The 17,763-nt window shown below is 40.2% G+C and overlaps 1 protein-coding gene across 5 annotated transcripts in view; it reads left to right on the top strand.

Moving 5' to 3' along the window:
- Positions 1 to 14,749, top strand: part of LOC125238612 (sodium/nucleoside cotransporter 2-like) — a 62,730-nt gene extending 47,981 nt beyond the window's left edge. For all 5 annotated transcript variants that reach the window (XM_048145969.1, XM_048145968.1, XM_048145970.1 and 2 more), the window contains 13 exons: positions 281 to 467; positions 882 to 1,053; positions 1,414 to 1,538; positions 1,890 to 2,026; positions 2,627 to 2,716; positions 3,067 to 3,228; positions 3,581 to 3,674; positions 10,624 to 10,783; positions 11,535 to 11,746; positions 12,322 to 12,437; positions 12,977 to 13,096; positions 13,494 to 13,554; positions 14,629 to 14,749. In XM_048145969.1, the coding sequence (XP_048001926.1) occupies positions 281 to 467; positions 882 to 1,053; positions 1,414 to 1,538; positions 1,890 to 2,026; positions 2,627 to 2,716; positions 3,067 to 3,228; positions 3,581 to 3,674; positions 10,624 to 10,783; positions 11,535 to 11,746; positions 12,322 to 12,437; positions 12,977 to 13,096; positions 13,494 to 13,554; positions 14,629 to 14,663 (1,671 nt within the window). In that variant the 3' untranslated portion in view covers positions 14,664 to 14,749. The remainder of the gene's footprint in view (positions 1 to 280; positions 468 to 881; positions 1,054 to 1,413; positions 1,539 to 1,889; positions 2,027 to 2,626; positions 2,717 to 3,066; positions 3,229 to 3,580; positions 3,675 to 10,623; positions 10,784 to 11,534; positions 11,747 to 12,321; positions 12,438 to 12,976; positions 13,097 to 13,493; positions 13,555 to 14,628) is intronic.
- Positions 14,750 to 17,763: the final 3,014 nt, after the last annotated feature.

Here is a 17,763-nt window from a genome sequence, read left to right as displayed (position 1 = left end):
TGTTTATATAATAAATTGTTACGGCGATCAATAGGCGTTTCACGCACTCACCGATTGATTTTATTTAAGGGCAGTTTTCGTCTTGCATCATCTAAATGCTGGAATGATCTACCTCCTCCTATAAGGAAAATGAAATCTCAGTTTTCTAGAGCTAGCTATCTCTAGAAAACTGAGATTTAATTTTCCTTATAACCTATGCAAGGTTACGGTGACCGCTTTCCACCAGGCGGACCGTATGTTTGTTTGTCACGGACGTAGTGTAAAACAAATTAACCTTCAGGTAACCTTCGAAGCCCTGGACCACGACCCATCAGGCTGGCTGGAGACGACCCTGGCTAGCGTAGGCAGCTCCACTGAAGACTTCTTCAAGAAGAACAGCTCCAGCTTTGGGATCGTCATGAGCTTCGCGCTCAACGGGCTCGTCATAGGATATTTTATAGGATGCTTGTATTATTATTTAGAGTATAGTAAGTATAATTGATACTTATTTTTTTCCGGATGAACCGATTTAGATTTAGTTTTTTTTGTCTGAAAACCGAGTTAATCGGGAGTGTTCTTCTTAGCCATGATTTATGAAAATCGGTCTACTATGTCGCGGTCGGGGGTTTTTTCAAAATTTTAATTTTGTGGTTAGGTTATATTCGTATTGGACCTTCCATCAAACGCAAGGTCAATTTGTGTAAAAATATTCCGTGTTCCGTCTAAATCAGTTCTACTTTCTTTTCCTAACCTAGTGACAAAATTTCGTTCTCTATTAGTCCCACTAATAATTTAAAACTCTTTTTTTAATATTGTACACTTCTTTATCATCTTCTTCACCCTGCCGCTGTATATCTATATTCTCTTTAGATGCTTTAGTTAAAGAATATTTCTGTTTACAGCGGACGAGCCCCTCTACCTCTGCGAGGGTTTCGGCAGTCTCATCGCCTTCCTCGGCATCGTATATTTCTTCCTCATCTACTTTTACGTCGTGAAACGCTATTTCGGCGTCTGGCTCTCTAAGAATGTGTACAGCAACATTGCTGCTGCTAGTGGCTTCGTTTGGAAGCTTGTGTGAGTATTCATCATTATTTTCATTGAATATACTTCAAGACAGGTTAAAGTGTAGCAATATCGTCATCATTAAAATACTTTTTTAGATGTTTATATACGCTCACTCATTTAATATAATCTTATTCAGATCTTTACAAAGTTAGCTAACTGTTTTGTTAACACTTCCTTGATCATTACATAAACCAACTTCTGTATATTCTACAAATTTTATTTCAAAAACAATAAGATTTTTATATTTCTGTTGATTATCATTTTTACGTTCTTCATTACCGTTACTTAATTTTCGCTACATTCATATTCACTACAATCATATAACACTAACTTTCCCATAAGAGTATATATTATTCTTTTATTTTTCAGGTGGTTAAGAGTAATATTATCTGTGGCCCTTTTATTGGGCATTGCCTTGTTCCTGTACTTCGACACAAGGGATCAGCCGGAGAGACTCATCTCACTAAGCGGGATCGGCATTATATTGCTGCTAGGTAAGATATTGCATCATCATAATTAATACAAGTTTAAACCATCATTTTAAAAAGATCCCCTTAAACTGCGAAACTAACATTCTTTTACCAGAAGCTTATTTCACTAGCAACACTTACCTAAGATAATCTTCAGAAGATGTGACACTTTGAAGATGTCTCATTTATGCCATGTGTTGTTGTTTTGCGCAAAAACCTTAGAAGCGAATCGTGAATCTCGCGATCTATACTCGCCACACTTCAATAAAATTATGACTTTTACTCAACCCTTTCATAAGCAAGGCTATCAAAATCATTGCCAATTTGGCTTGGCCTGACTCCAACAACTCTATGATTTATGCTGTATTTCACCAGGTTTCGTCTTCTCGAAGCATCCCGGCCGGATAGCATGGCGGACAGTCTGCAGCGGGCTTCTTCTTCAGTTCATTTTCGCTCTTCTTTTCATTCGGTGGGAGCCGGGCCGAACTGCACTGCAGTGCTTTTCTGATAAGGTACTTGTGAATACTAAAAGTATTTAAGGTTTGTGGAGTATTGCCTACAAAGTAGCGCTGTGCAAGATATGGAGTGGCTGCCTCGAGCTCGCAAAAGCCTTCTTTCACGCCTGGAGGTGGATCGAGAAGAACGAGCTGCAAGATTTGGACGGACGAGGTCTTGTGGAGGCCCTATGCACCTATGAGTTGTCCTAGGACATTCAACAAGTCTTGTGATCATACTCTTGTTTCACCACATATTGCTACAACCAGCGGTTAGGTGTCGATGTCACCAGACAGTAAGCCCCCCCGCATCTAGCGTCTCGCGAGCGTCAGCGTCGGGCCAACTGTATGGCAAAGTGCCGTCTTTTTCCATACAGTTGGTTCCGACGCTACGCTCGCGAGAAGCTAGATATGGGGGGCCCTACATACATTTCAAGCCAAGGTTTGACCTATTTTGCAATCACCTTGCTTAAAAGAATCACCAACAAATGTAGAACCAGTGTTTAGTGGTCTAGTATTCCTAACTACCTACAACAATGACCTTGCGCTATTTCGATCGTCGGGTTACTTCGTCAACTTTGATATGTCTTTTTTCGTAACCTTGTTTCGTTATTCCAGGTTGCGACGTTCCTGTCTTACGGTATAGAGGGCGCTGCGTTCGCTTTCGGCGATCTTCTCGTGAGGACAGAAAATGTTTTCGCTTTCGCTGTAAGTATCTACATTAGATAATATTATCATCGTAAGATCATTAGATGCTAGTGCCAACTAGAGCTTATAATCCTAAAATTTGCCAAGAATTTATCCTGCACATTTTTTTTCTGATATGGGTTGTTTTCAAGGAATTCTTAATGTTCTACTATGTTTATCCTTGACTCACATTTTGAATTTATTAGTTGTTCAAATTATTCAGAACTGACAAACTGACATACTTATTAATGACACACGTTAGTCTTATATCTGAAAGTATACCTTGGCGTTTGTTTGAGAATACAATGTTAAATACAGACATTTCTACTTTTATATCGTTAATTTCTTTAACCATTATTATCTTCTTTCAGTCCCTGCCCGTGATATTTTTCTTCAGCATGCTTGTAGAGGTGATGTTCTACTGGGGAGCGCTGCAGTGGTTCTGCAGCAAACTTGGCGAACTCCTGCAAGCCGCTACAGCTACTACTGTGTGCGAGAGCGTCATCGCTGTCGCTAATTGTTTCCTTGGAATGGTAAACCATTTTAAATCTCATTATTCATCTTTCTTAACTATCAAAACAATAATATTCACTCGTAATTGATGTCTATATTTTACCTATTCTCTTTGTAAAGTGAGGAATAAAAGATGTCTAAGTGTAGAACCTTGAGGTACACCAAATTTTTATGTCCTAAGCTGCTTCGTTTAGTCTTATATTTCGATTGATTTCTATTATTCCTGGGACAGTTAGTATTTTATTAGGTAAATCATTTGAATTTAATTTATGCGCCACTGCAAACTTACAGCACGTCTAAACTCGGGATATCAAACGCCTCTTTAAAATTCAATTACATCGGACTTGATTGAGTCAAACTATTTCTCCTCAGACAGAGTCCGTCCTGCTGATCAAGGCGTACATCCGGGTCCTCACGCCGTCAGAGCTTCACGTCGTCATGGCTTCCGGCTTCGCCACCGTCTCTGGCAAGTAATAATATTATTTATTATGTACTAGCTTTTGCCCGCGGCTTCGCTCGCAATAGAGAGACAAACAGTAGCATATGTTACTCTCCATCCCTTCAACTATCTCCACTTAAAAAATCACGTCAATTCGTCGCTCTATTTTGTCGTGAAAGACGGACAAACAAACAGACACACACACTTTCCCATTTATAATATTAGAATGGATAATACCTATTCCAATGTAACGTAGATGATGCGCAACTGTTTTCAACACAAATCAATACATCAATATCTGTGCAGGACTGTTTTGCTACGAAAAGACGGACAGACAACAAAATGAACAAGAATCATTGTCTTTCATCTTTTAGGCCCAGAACAAAACTCTCAAAAACACAATACATACTTAGTAGGTTGGTTTGTGGTTTTGCAATAGGAATAAGAAATTAACAATTACATTGGATCTAGATTAGGTACTTTCGACGCTGCAATCATTAATTAGATCTTTATAGCAACAAAATTCTAGGTACAGGCTGCTATATAGCATAACAATTATGTCAAATATACAATCTTAATAATTAATCAATAAGGTTTTGGTATAGATTTTTTTGTCGAGCTAACCGGGCGGCCTAGCCACAATACAATTAAAGTTTCGTTTGTATAAGTAGATACAGAGTGGAAGCGATTAAACCACTAGTTCCTAGTCTGATTCAAATTAGATATATAATATGTTAGATTTAGATAAAATATACAACGTGTTTCCGGTATCACTCAAAACCTCAGACACCCCAACTGATTTTTATTTTTTTAAACTCATCTAGAGTATTCATCTTTTAATCTGATGGTTATTTTTTTTTATTGAATTTTTAATTTTCTGGACAACTCTACTTGACTTTTAGCTCTACACTCAATAAAATAATTGCTAACTACCATCATAAACCATTAAACTATTTATTTGTGTACGTTACTGCAACGACATAAGGTTTACCAATAGACAGCTAAGATGTCACTGTAAAACACTTTAAAGCTTTGTCACAGTAAACTTCAAATTGGACAGGTAATCGCAGTAAGCAAAAAACCCAATATTCAAAATGACAAGGTTGTAATTAGGTACGAGTTCAATTTGTTATGACTTATGAATCTTATGATAAACATTAAGATGAAATTGACAAACAACGTCAAACTCGTAGTGGAAATAAATTAATAGTTTAAAAAACACTATAAAACACGCTTTTATAAATACACGTAAAAGCCAAAAATAAATAATGGATCGTTCAAGTTGTCTCTATTTGTGAGCTGAAGTTTAAAAACTATGTGCTTTTAATTATAATATTTGATTGTAAAAGCGTGGGGCGCTGGAACAGGAAAGACTTTTTGTATAACTTGCTGATAAATCAAATTATGCTATGTTACGGGAAGGAGGGTTCACAGATTGACGCGCTAACTGGAGTTGCAGCATGACTAGTAGGTTCTACATTAAACAGTCAAATCAATTAAAAGTCAGTGTTCAAAGTAGGTACCAGTTTGTCGAACTCTGACAAAATATGCGCTAGTAGCGAGGAGAGTCGACAGTCACCGACACTTAGAACGCCGCTTTTTTCCGGTAATCAAAGTACAAAAGGGGAAAGTGTCTACAGTGACAGGATGCAGAGTTCTTGTTCGTGGACGAGATATCTTTGGTTCTCTTTGGTAACCCTTAGGCGGCATATGTAAACGTTATGTTCTTATGCAACTTCATTCGCCAGGAAGTTCGGATTAGTATTTGTTTACAAGAAAGTCTTTCCTGTTCCAGCGCCCCACGCTTTTACAATCAAATATTATAATTAAAAGCACATAGTTTTTAAACTTCAGCTCACAAATAGAGACAACTTGAACGATCCATAATTTATTTTTGGCTTTTACGTGTATTTATAAAAGCGTGTTTTATAGTGTTTTTTAAACTATTAATTTATTTGATACTTTTTAGTCATTAATAATGAAATACTTTTAACATTTTTATATACATAAATTTATTTCAAGTAGGCAGATTTTACATGCCATTTGTGGCTTAACGTGTACTTATTGCTAATTGCTACTTAATAATAACTAGCGGCTACCTTCTTATTACGGTATTATCATAAAAATGTTTATACCTAGTAAGTTATCCGTAAAAGATAGACAATATAGACATGTGCCATCGCGGACTTCTTGAAGACATTAGAGAGACATACTTTCGCCATACATTGTTTTGAAGCTCTCAGCTAGTGGGATTTTGTTTGACTCGATTAGAAAATATTGTCACATTTCAACTAATTCAAAACAAAATTTAAGTATTTCTTTTTTGCCGAGCCCCCCTTTATTTGCTCTTAAGGGTCACAGGAAAACCATTAGGTACCCAACTTATTTTAAATACTACGTTAATCTTTTTTTATGCGGGGGGCTTGGCCCCCCGAGCCCCCCTTTTCGTTACTCTTAAGGGTAACAAGAAAACCCTAACCCAACTTATTTAAAATACAACGTTTATCTTTCTTTTATGCGGGGGGCTTCGCCCCCCGAGCCCCCTTTGTTTGCTTTTAAAGGTCACAAGAAAACGTTAACCCAACTTATCTTAAATACTACGTTGATCTTTCTTTCATGCGGGGGCTTCGCCCCCGAGCCCCCTTTGTTTGCTCTTAAAGGTCACAAGAAAACGCTAACCCAACTTATTCTAAATACTACGTTGATCTTTCTTTCATGCGGGGGCTTCGCCCCCGAGCCCCCCTTTTCTTTACTCTTAAGGATCACAAGAAAACCTTAACCCAACTTATTTTAAATACAACGTTGATCTTTCTTTTATGCGGGGGCTTCGCCCCCGAGCCCCCTTTGTTTGCTCTGAAAGGTCACAAGAAAACGCTAACCCAACTTATCTTAAATACTACGTTGATCTTTCTTTCATGCGGGGGCTTCGCCCCCGAGCCCCCCTTTGTTTGCTCTTAAAGGTCACAAGAAAACGCTAACCCAACTTATTTTAAATACAACGTTGATCTTTCTTTTATGCGGGGGGCTTCGCCCCCCGAGCCCCCCTTTGTTTATTCTTAAAGGTCACAAGAAAACGCTAACCCAACTTATTTTAAATACTACGTTAATCTTTCTTTTATGCGGGGGGCTTCGCCCCCCGAGCCCCCCCTTTTCGTTACTCTTAAGGGTAACAAGAAAACCGTAACCCAACTTATTTAAAATACAACGTTTATCTTTCTTTGATGCGGGGGCTTCGCCCCCGAGCCCCCCTTTGTTTGCTTTTAAAGGTCACAAGAAAACGTTAACCCAACTTATCTTAAATACTACGTTGATCTTTCTTTCATGCGGGGGGCTTCACCCCCGAGCCCCCTTTGTTTGCTCTTAAAGGTCACAAGAAAACGCTAACCCAACTTATTTTAAATACTACGTTGATCTTTCTTTTATGCGGGGGGGGGGGGGGCTTCGCCCCCGAGCCCCCCTTTTCGTTACTCTTAAGGGTCACAAGAAAACCGTAACCCAACTTATTATAAATACTACGTTGATCTTTCTTTTATGCGGGGGCTTCGCCCCCCGAGCCCCCCTTTGTTTGCTCTTAAAGGTCACAAGAAAACGCTAACCCAACTTATCTTAAATACTACGTTGATCTTTCTTTCATGCGGGGGGCTTCGCCCCCCAAGCCCCCCTTTGTTTGCTCTTAAGGGTCACAAGAAAACCCTAACCCAACTTATATTAAATACTACGTTGATCTTTCTTTTATGCGGGGGGCTTCGCCCCCCGAGCTCCCCTTTGTTTGCTCTTAAAGGTCACAAGAAAACGCTAACCCAACTTATCTTAAATACTACGTTGATCTTTCTTTCATGCGGGGGCTTCGCCCCCGAGCCCCCTTTGTTTGCTCTTAAGGGTCACAAGAAAACCCTAACCCAACTTATTTTAAATACTACGTTGATCTTTCTTTTATGCGGGGGCTTCGCCCCCGAGCCCCCTTTTCGTTACTCTTAAGGGTCACAAGAAAACCATAAACCAACTTATTTTAAATACAACGTTGATCTTTCTTTTATGCGGGGGCTTCGCCCCCGAGCCCCCTTTGTTTGCTCTTAAAGGTCACAAGAAAACGCTAACCCAACTAATTTTAAATACTACGTCAATCTTTCTTTTATGTGGGGGCTTCGCCCCCGAGCCCCCTTTTCGTTACTCTTAAGGGTAACAAGCAAAACCCTAACCCAACTTATTTTAAATACAACGTTGATCTTTCTTTCATGCGGGGGCTTCGCCCCCGAGCCCCCCCTTTGTTTGCTCTTAAAGGTCACAAGAAAACGCTAACCCAACTTATTTTAAATACAACGTTGATCTTTCTTTTATGCGGGGGCTTCGCCCCCGAGCCCCCTTTGTTTGCTCTTAAAGGTCACAAGAAAACGCTAACCCAACTTATTTTAAATACTACGTTAATCTTTCTTTTATGCGGGGGCTTCGCCCCCGAGCCCCCCTTTTCGTTACTCTTAAGGGTAACAAGAAAACCCTAACCTAACTTATTTAAAATACAACGTTTATCTTTCTTTTATGCGGGGGCTTCGCCCCCCGAGCCCCCCTTTGTTTGCTCTTAAAGGTCACAAGAAAACGCTAACCCAACTTATCTTAAATACTACGTTGATCTTTCTTTCATGCGGGGGCTTCGCCCCCGAGCCCCCCTTGTTTGCTCTTAAAGGTCACAAGAAAACGCTAACCCAACTTATTCTAAATACTACGTTGATCTTTCTTTCATGCTTCCCCCTCGAGCCTCCCCCCCCCCCCTTTTTCTGTTCTTATCTTCCGGCACCATCATCAGGCCTTGAAACCTAATCGTAGTCATAGTTCATTACAAGACTTTTCTAAGAAGCCCAAAAACAGCTATGATACGATGTTCCATCATGTAGTTCCAGTTCATATCAGTTCCAGTTCAGTTGACGACCGGTCTGGCTCAGTCGGTAGTGACCCTGCCTGCTAAGCCGCGGTCCTGGGTTCGAATCCCGGTAAGGGCATTTATTTGTGTGATGAGCACTGATATTTGTTCCTGAGTCATGGATGTTTTCTATGTATATAAGTATGTATTTATCTATTTAAGTATGTATATCGTCGCTTAGCACCCATAGTACAAGCTTTGCTTAGTTTGGGGCTAAGTTGATCTGTGTAAGGTGTCCCCAATATTTATTTATTTATTTATATCTTCCGGCTCCATCATCAGACCTTGAAACCTAATCGTAGTCAAAGTTCATTACAAGACTTTTCTAAGAAGCCCAAAAACAGCTATGATACGATGTTCCATCATGTAGTTCCAGTTCATATCTTCCGGCTCCATCATCAGACCTTGAAACCTAATCGTAGTCAAAGTTCATTACAAGACTTTTCTAAGAAGCCCAAAAACAGCTATGATACGATGTTCCATCATGTAGTTCCAGCTCATATCTTCCGGCTCCATCATCAGACCTTGAAACCTAATTGTAGTCAAAGTTCATTACAAGACTTTCCTAAGAAGCCCAAAAACAGCTATGATACGATGTTCCATCATGTAGTTCCAGTTCATATCTTCCGGCTCCATCATCAGACCTTGAAACCTAATCGTAGTCAAAGTTCATTACAAGACTTTTCTAAGAAACCCAAAAACAGCTATGATACGATGTTCCATCATGTAGTTCCAGTTCATATCTTTCGGCTTCATCATCAGACCTTGAAACCTAATTGTAGTCAAAGTTCATTACAAGACTTTTCTAAGAAACCCAAAAACGGCTATGATACGATGTTCCATCATGTAGTTCCAGTTCATATCTTCCGACTCCATCATCAGATCAGCTCAACAGTACCATATTATTGTATTGTCATCGGAACTACATATAGCTGCCAATTTTCATTACGCTACGACTCCTGGAAGGTGGTTAAATTAGCTTCCTTAGATTCCATTACATACATAGTTACATACACGACGACCTAATAAAAGCGTGTTAAAAATAATCGTCCAAGTAACCAGCCAGTATTAATACCCCCAAATACTGAAAAATGTAAACAACCTCTAGCAATGCGATATACACAATGTTGTATTACGAATACAATAGAATAGGCACATAAAAATAAATAATAATACTAATTTCAACGCAGGGCAGCTTGTGGCGAGCTGTTGGGGAACAGCGACCCCACGTACCCGAGTGCTCCTGGGGAGTTCTGTTACCCGTAAGGCGGGTGGGTGGGACAGTACTCTCTACCTCTGGCTTGCCTTGGCTGGCCGTCCAGAGTGGAGTCGTTAGGGCTACATGCCCCAGGGGTGGAAGTGAAAATTTGCATAAGACGCGAGTTGGTGCAGTGGCTTAACAGCCACTGGGCAGAAAGCGGTGTACACCTCTCGACACCCTTGAGTTCTCACACCGGTGTTGCCCTTGAGCCATCTTGGATGTCGCTTTTTGTGGGGGCCCATCTTGTGGGGACGAGACACCGTCCGGAAATAAAATTGGATACCGTTTTATTAGGCAGGCGTCCGGTTTTTTATCCATAGCCCAGTATTTAGTCCATCACTTTCATCAAAATAGACCAGTTCATTTTAGATTCCATTAACTCTCAAATAGTCCTTACACCCTGGCGGGTGTTGCCTCTGCGTGTGTCCCATGATATGGGCAAGGGCAACATCCGCTCGGTGTACCCCTTACATTTCATTAAAGTGTCGAAAGGGCCTCTACGTGTTGGCTTCGGCCCCGCGCACGCCTCCCAAAGGTCCGGAATACCATTGTTCCGTGATGGGAAAGACATACTCTAATTTAAATAAAAATATTACCCCCATCAAGATATAGCTCAATCGATTCTACTCTCGATTCTGGACAAACGGTTTTCAGGTTTTTAGTGTTAAGTGAAACACGGTGTAGATCGGATATGTAAAACTAGTTTCACCACGCCACTTTTGCCTACAGGTCAGTACGTAGGTATCATATTACATCTTAAAATGATAGAATACGGCAGTAACACTCAATTCTCATTGCAGGTACAATACTGGCCACATACATCGCGTTTGGAGCTGAACCGGCGCATCTGGTGACCGCCAGTGTCATGTCAGCGCCGGCTGCCATCTGCTACGCAAAACTCCTTATGCCGGAGACCAAACGGTCTCTAACTGCTGTGGATAATATCCAGCCTGTGGTCAGGTATGTTATTTGGTGTCTGCTAGAAAAACGGCCTTTTACTGCCTAAGCACGTTTTCATATTATCCGATCCGATATCGGATGTCGGACCGATATCCCATACATTACAGGCGCCATCTTGGATTTTTTCTATTGAAAATATTGAAATCCTTCCGACATCCGACATCGGATCGGATAATGTGAAAACGGCCTAACGGCAAGAACGATTTAATACTGGACTAACAAAGCCCATACTAAAAAGCATACCCCTGAAATGTATGGGCATTTTAGGCTTAAAACTAGATGGCGCTGTTCGTAGCCTGGAAGTGGCCAAAATCATATTTTCCTCAAATATTTTTGCGTAATTTTATGTTTTATAAGAACAAATGACATATTTTTTATTTTAAAATCAGATCACGTCAATACACATTTAAAAAAAATTGTAGGCACCATCAGCACAGTAAAGTCTTCAGTGTATGAACCCCTCATTGGGTGAAAGCCTTCTCCATCTCTTTCCAAGTGTCCCTATCTAGGGCTAGCGACATCCACTGTTTCCCTGCGGCCTGGGTTACATCGGCAGCCCACCGTCTGTTTGGTCGACCTTCGCGCCGCTCTAGTCTGCCTCAATGGTCCTCAACTTCAATACCTATACTTTACCAACGTAGATATATTGGCAACATGAATAATCTGAATATCCGGACCGTTAATCTACTTTATTATGTTCCAAGTGGTCCTTCGAGCCGGATACGAGTAGTAATTTCTTAAATTTTCCCAGTGAGGACCAATCCGCGCTGTCAGCAGCGACCCGCGGCGCGACCAACGGCATCGCTCTGATCCTGAACATCGTCGCCAACATCGTCGCTTTCGTCTCGTTCATCGCCTTCGCCAACGGTGTCCTCGGGTACTGCGGGGGGCTGCTAGGGCAGCCGGGGCTTAATCTGGAGTGGATCTTCGGGAAAGTGTTCATCCCGCTCTGTTACGTCATGGGTAAGTTCTGTAGCTGAGCGTTTTCCAAGTTACCTCCCGAATATCGAATTTCACCAGATCTGGACGTGTTTGGGCTCATTGTTCTCAGAATCACGAGCTGATTCAATCCCGACGATAAAAAAATGTGTCCCGAATTTTCCATACAAAATTCGAGTTTCCAATACGTCACGCTCGTAGTAACTTCATACTAAAATCGTGTCGTAAAAGGAGAGCTATAGCTACTCGAGATACTTAGGTACTGATCGGCAGGCAATCATGGCCGCGCGATAAATGATATAACATCAGTAGGCCTAGCACATGATGGCCGCGGGAGTATGTCGCCGCGAGATAGACTACCCGTCCTTATGTCATTAATACAGTTAGAAGAAGACGTGGCATCTATCTCGCGGCGACATACTCCCGCGGCCATCATGTGCTAGGCCTACAGGCCGTCCCTTTCGGACTATTTGTAAGTGCGATAGGGACGCCCTGATGTTTTATCGTTTATCGCGCTACCCTGCTATCGGTGCTGGTGTCGAAAGTCTAGAGTCAGTTTGTCTTTGTGTCACCGTATAAAAGGTGTTATATTGTAACAGGGGTACCGTGGGACGAGTGTGAACTGGTGGGATCGCTAGTGGGACTGAAGACTGTGGTCAACGAGTTCGTGGCCTACCAGCGGATGGGCGAGATGAAACGAGACGGACTGCTCTCCGTAAGTACCTTCATAAGAACTCATGTCTTAGGTAAGGTACAGCGGGGCAAATCTCGATTATAATCAAACTAATCCATTTTTTCCATTATTGTGGACAATCTATTTATTATAATAATGCAAACATTGTATAACACGGAAAAAATGTACCAGTTACATTTAGCCCCCCAGTTGAGATTTGCCTCTCTGTACCTTACATAAAATACAAGTGAGGTTAAGTTATGCAAGGGTCGATTATACTTACGAGTATAAGATCAACAAACTGTCTCAAACAAACTATACTTAAGTGGAAAGGGTTGAAGTGAGTTTTATTATTTCTTTGTCGCTAGTTCATCAAAAGTAACTATCCAGCCAAAAGTGTTTTCTTGTAATTCTTGTATATTCTTTTGATGAATTCCTCATTGGGTGAAGGCCTCCTCCATCTCTCTCAAAGTGTCCTTATCTAGGGCTAGCGCCATCCACTGTTTTTGAAAATTGTAATACATATATGTGTTAAATGTGCAAAAATGTTCAATGTTAAGTGTAAATTTAAATAATTTCAGCCCCGCGGTGAGATCGTGGCAACATTCGCGCTCTGTGGCTTCACCAACCCCAGTTCTATGGGGATCATGATTGGAGCGCTGTCAGCCATGGCGCCCAACCAACGCGAGGCTCTCTCTAGTGTGAGTAGTATGTTTAGGAGGTTGAGGTTACTTTGAACGCGGGATAATTTATGAAATGTTTGAATATTTACATAAATCTTGTTTCTAATTTGAATACTACTACTACTTATTGGCGCAGCGACCCAAAATGAGTCTTGTTCTCCGACACTACTACTATTGTATTGTATTGTATGCTTGAAGATCGTGCAGATTCGCTTCAACGGCATCACCCCAACGATATCTAGGCCGTCCACTTGGCCTCCGTCCTACTGAGAGACCTAGGTATGCCCTTTTCGCGCCACGATCATCCTCTATTCTTAAAACGTGGCCGAGCCAACGGAGACGATGGGCCTTAGTCTCGCCGATTATGTTAGGTGATTTGCAAAAACTAATACAAGTTATTGATCATTACCTACAGGTGGCGCTGCGCGCGCTGTTCGCAGGCTGCGGTATTTGCTTCCTTAATGCATGTTTTGCAAGTAAGTATATCATAATGTAATAATTAATTATTTTTAACTAACATTATACTCTTAAAAACGAGCGGACACAGATATTCATTAACCTCTTGTGATAATATTAAGGTAATACGGGTTAGTGTGTCATATCATAACTGTCATAAGTCGAAGTGTGTCTGAGGAGTGTCTTTTTAAAACGGCTTATTTTAATTTTTTCTTTTTGTTTGCAGTTTTTCTTAGTATAGAAAATTACGAGTTGTTTTGAGATAAAAGTTCAAAAAGTCTCGCCTTGATCTTTAAAAAAAAGATTAACATGAAAACATTTTGAAAAATGTGTAATGATTATTTATGTGGATAAAAAAATGTATGTAGTACAACAACATTCATATCAACTAACGTTAATACAAAATCCAAAAATAAAATAAAACTGTTTTAAAATAATACAAACATACATACATTTACGCTACAAGGCCACAACAAAAGGGCTTAATTCCCAAAAGTTCGCATCAAAAGTGCTTAGTTCTCAAAAACATATGGTAATTAAATATTACGTTTGTAATGTTAACGTATTTATTAATAACCATTAAAACATATAAAAACACTTAAATTAAAATCTTACAAATAAAATAAAATGTAATCATAGCATTAACGTCAACTTACAATATTACAATTTTGCAAATTAGATATTAATTTCAAAATCAATACCGTGGAATTATGTTTTTCTCGATTTCCCAAAAAAAGTTCAAAGTGGAAATAAGACCCTTTTGAAAAGACACTCCTCGTCTGGCCATCACATTTGGCCTTTTTACTCATTGTTACAGGTGGTTTTGCGAGTTCATACTTTTGCTACTTGCTACTCACGATTATTGGTTAACGTATTGAACGCTCAATAAACTTAAACAATGATCATTGTTTAAATATGCGAAATGTGAAGGCCAGACACACTTACCCTTATGACACACTTTTGACCTTACTTACCATCGCGAGTCTGAATCCAATTCAAAATTAAAAAGGGTAAGGGTAATATTGAGCGTCGCAAGTGATTTTCTAAATAGACAATTGATTTTAATTTAATGCAGCGTAAAATCTTTCTTTCAGGTTTGCTGATGCCGAGCGATTCATTTGGACCATGAGCTTTAAGTCGGAAACACAGTGTGTGATTTTAGCGTAATATGTAATGTTTAATTTATGTAAATAAATGGTCTAAGTTATTTTTTAATGTATGTTTTATTAAGGCTTCATGTAGTTCATTCCTTACCAGACCCTCTAGCACAACTTGACTTGTCGCGCGCGAGTCCATACATCAACCGCGATTTCAAGTATGGACTCGCGCGCGACAAGGCAAGTTGTGCTAGAGGGTCAGATCAACATACCTACATTTCAGATAAAGTTTACTGTTAAGGTTGACGTCTCTAGTACCTAATATTACCTAATAGTAGGTAGGTAAGCACAAATGCACCGCATGAGCAGCACTCGTTTGCCCAGGCAGACTATGCTAAGCCAAGTCGCGTTCGAGAAACGTAGCGTAGGTCGACCCATACTACGATTTAAGGATTGCATAAAGCGTGACTTGGTTGCGTTCGGTATCGACTGTAACACGTGGGACGAACTTGCATCGAACCGCAATGAGTGGAGAAGTATCGTCGCAAAAGGTAGAGAAACCCACGACAACACCTGGTTTCAAGACTTAGCCGTAAAGCGTTCAAAAAGACACAGTCGCGATAGTCGCGATACTCTCTCCTCGGCGGTGGGGCCTCAATTTACGTGTACGAAATGCGGACGGGCATGTCGCTCCCGGATAGGTCTATATAGTCACGCGAGGCGTTGTCTCTCGCATTCAGACGCTGCTTAAATCATCTGTCAAGATGTAAGAGGCCTTATGAAGCACAAATAATTGTGTTGCGAAAATTCAAGCGACATAAATTCAAGTTTAATTCTATTTAATTAATTTCTGCACAGTAAAAATAAAAAGTTTCAGTAAACACCAATATTAATAGACAGCTCATTGTATCAGTATTATCTGATGTGTGTCTCTAAACACAGTCCTCACGTTGTCCGTATCTGTGGCAGTTGTGCAGTGGAAGTAGCACTCTCGCTAATGAAACGATTAAGTAGGTAGCTATGAAATTTAAACGATATAAAGTCAAGTTACTTTCTCTTTTATTAATTTCTGTACAGTTAGTGTTAGAATACACCAATGTTAGACAACGCATGTGTTAGTATACTTAATTTGATGTGTGTTTCTAAACACAGTTCTGACGTTGTCCGTATCTGTGGCAGTTGTGAAGTGGAAGTAATATTCACGCGGGTGAAACGATTCGTTTTGTAATGAAAACAACATTAAATTGTTTATTACTCTTTTCTAATGAACACAAGTTAAATTATAATCTATTGAAAATATTTCAACTTGTGCTGTCTTAAAGTAGTCACACTTAGGGAATGCAATTACCGGTCGTTTTTCAAAACCGGTAATTTACCGACATAGCGTAAGCAAAACCGGTAAACCGGTGATTTCCCGGTTTTTATTTTATTTCATGAAAAATCAATATTTTCCGTCAAAATCGATACTTAAGTAGTTTTTTAGTAGTGTTCATTAAACTACCACTTTCAAAAGACAAATATTAATAATTAAATCTTGAAAAAAGCAGGTTTTAGGTCTTTGTTACAAAAAATAAATATATTTTAGATGCTAAATGTTACAGTTAGCAATCATCTTCGATAAAATCAACTAAGACACTAGAAATTATAACAGGTTATTGAAATATCACGTATTTGTAATTGTGTAAAGGACAACTACAGGACCTAAGGGTCCCAAGCCAGAAAAGTGCTATTACACAGCAGGTTATGTCACATCCTGGACTGGCAGATCCCGCAAAAACAGGCAAGTTTCGTCAAGGGCAAAGGTGGGAACAGATCCTAAATGTACGTCCATTGAGAGAGATGGCTTACGAATTCAGTACTTCGATGATCCTCTGCTTCATCGACTATAGCAAAGCCTTTGACTGCATCGTTTTGACATCAAGCATAATTGGTAGCTTTCATTGAAACTCCGTTGAAAAAGGAAACTGAATCGTTAGAGTAACTTCAAGCCCTTTTACTTTTTTAAAAGGTGTCGATAAGGTTGCCCGTCAGCTGCCTACGGTTAAAATATTATCAGGAGAACCTGCGGAAGCTGGGAGGGAGGAATCATCATTGGTGGACACCAAAATAACGAACCTTAGATACTTAGATAGGCAAATAACACCAATTTTCTAACCGCAATGAAGCGGAAATGGTTGATATCACTGGTAAAATGGAACGCATCAGTCTGGAAACGGATCTCAAGATTAACCACAGTAAAAACCAAGCTCATGGTGGTGGATTGTGGTAGGTAGATACAACACACAGGTGCTCTTAGGCCAGTAACAGTAGATGACTTCATATACTTCGGCGCAAACATCGACAATCCCGGTTCCTCTAAAAAATAAATCAGAATAAGCATAGGAATGGCCAAAAGAGACCCAGCTACAAGGATTATTTCCATAATTCTTGGTTCCTAAGAACCGCATGTCTGTAGAAAAACCAAAACTGGAGCTGAGACTTGAAGTCTGAAAAAGGCTGCAACCGCATTGACGCTTTCGAGATGTGGTGCTAGATGAAGATTTTGCAAATACCCTGGATTGACGGAAGGCAACAAATGTGTCTTACGCGAATTGAAAATCAACACCAGGTTATCAACCATCTGTTTACGTAGAATATTGGAGTTTTTGGAGGGGAAAAGGCCACAACCTTGAGCAACTGGCAAGGTTGATCGCTAACGATCCAGAGGTCGCAGTCCAACAAGATGGACAGATGAGATCCCTTCCACCCTCTACACCCAACTTCAGAACCGGAACAGAAAGTCAGAATAAAATTGATTCTATTGGGACTTCACCAATGAAGCCAGCCTCAACCAGCAATCAACCTCAGCAATGAAGATACCAATGAAAGGAGGAGGGGGTCTTATCTTTAAAGCTAATCAAATATTTATATAACAATGAGTGAATTAATGGAGGATAATCATTCGGGGTCTGGAATTTATGAAACCAACTGTGGACATTCCACACTTGTTGGTTTTATAGAAATCAGATTTTTTTATCTTGGAACCGACAATGCAGGCACGGACTCTAGCCGCCGCGAGCACTCATGCCTGATGATGGGTCTCCAACTCTCCATATGACATGAAACATGTCGCCAGACATAGGAACGTTTATG

This window comes from Leguminivora glycinivorella, chromosome 24 (genome assembly GCF_023078275.1).
Source record: "Leguminivora glycinivorella isolate SPB_JAAS2020 chromosome 24, LegGlyc_1.1, whole genome shotgun sequence".
NCBI lineage: Eukaryota > Metazoa > Arthropoda > Insecta > Lepidoptera > Tortricidae > Leguminivora > Leguminivora glycinivorella.
This window is presented reverse-complemented; position numbering and strand designations above follow the sequence as displayed.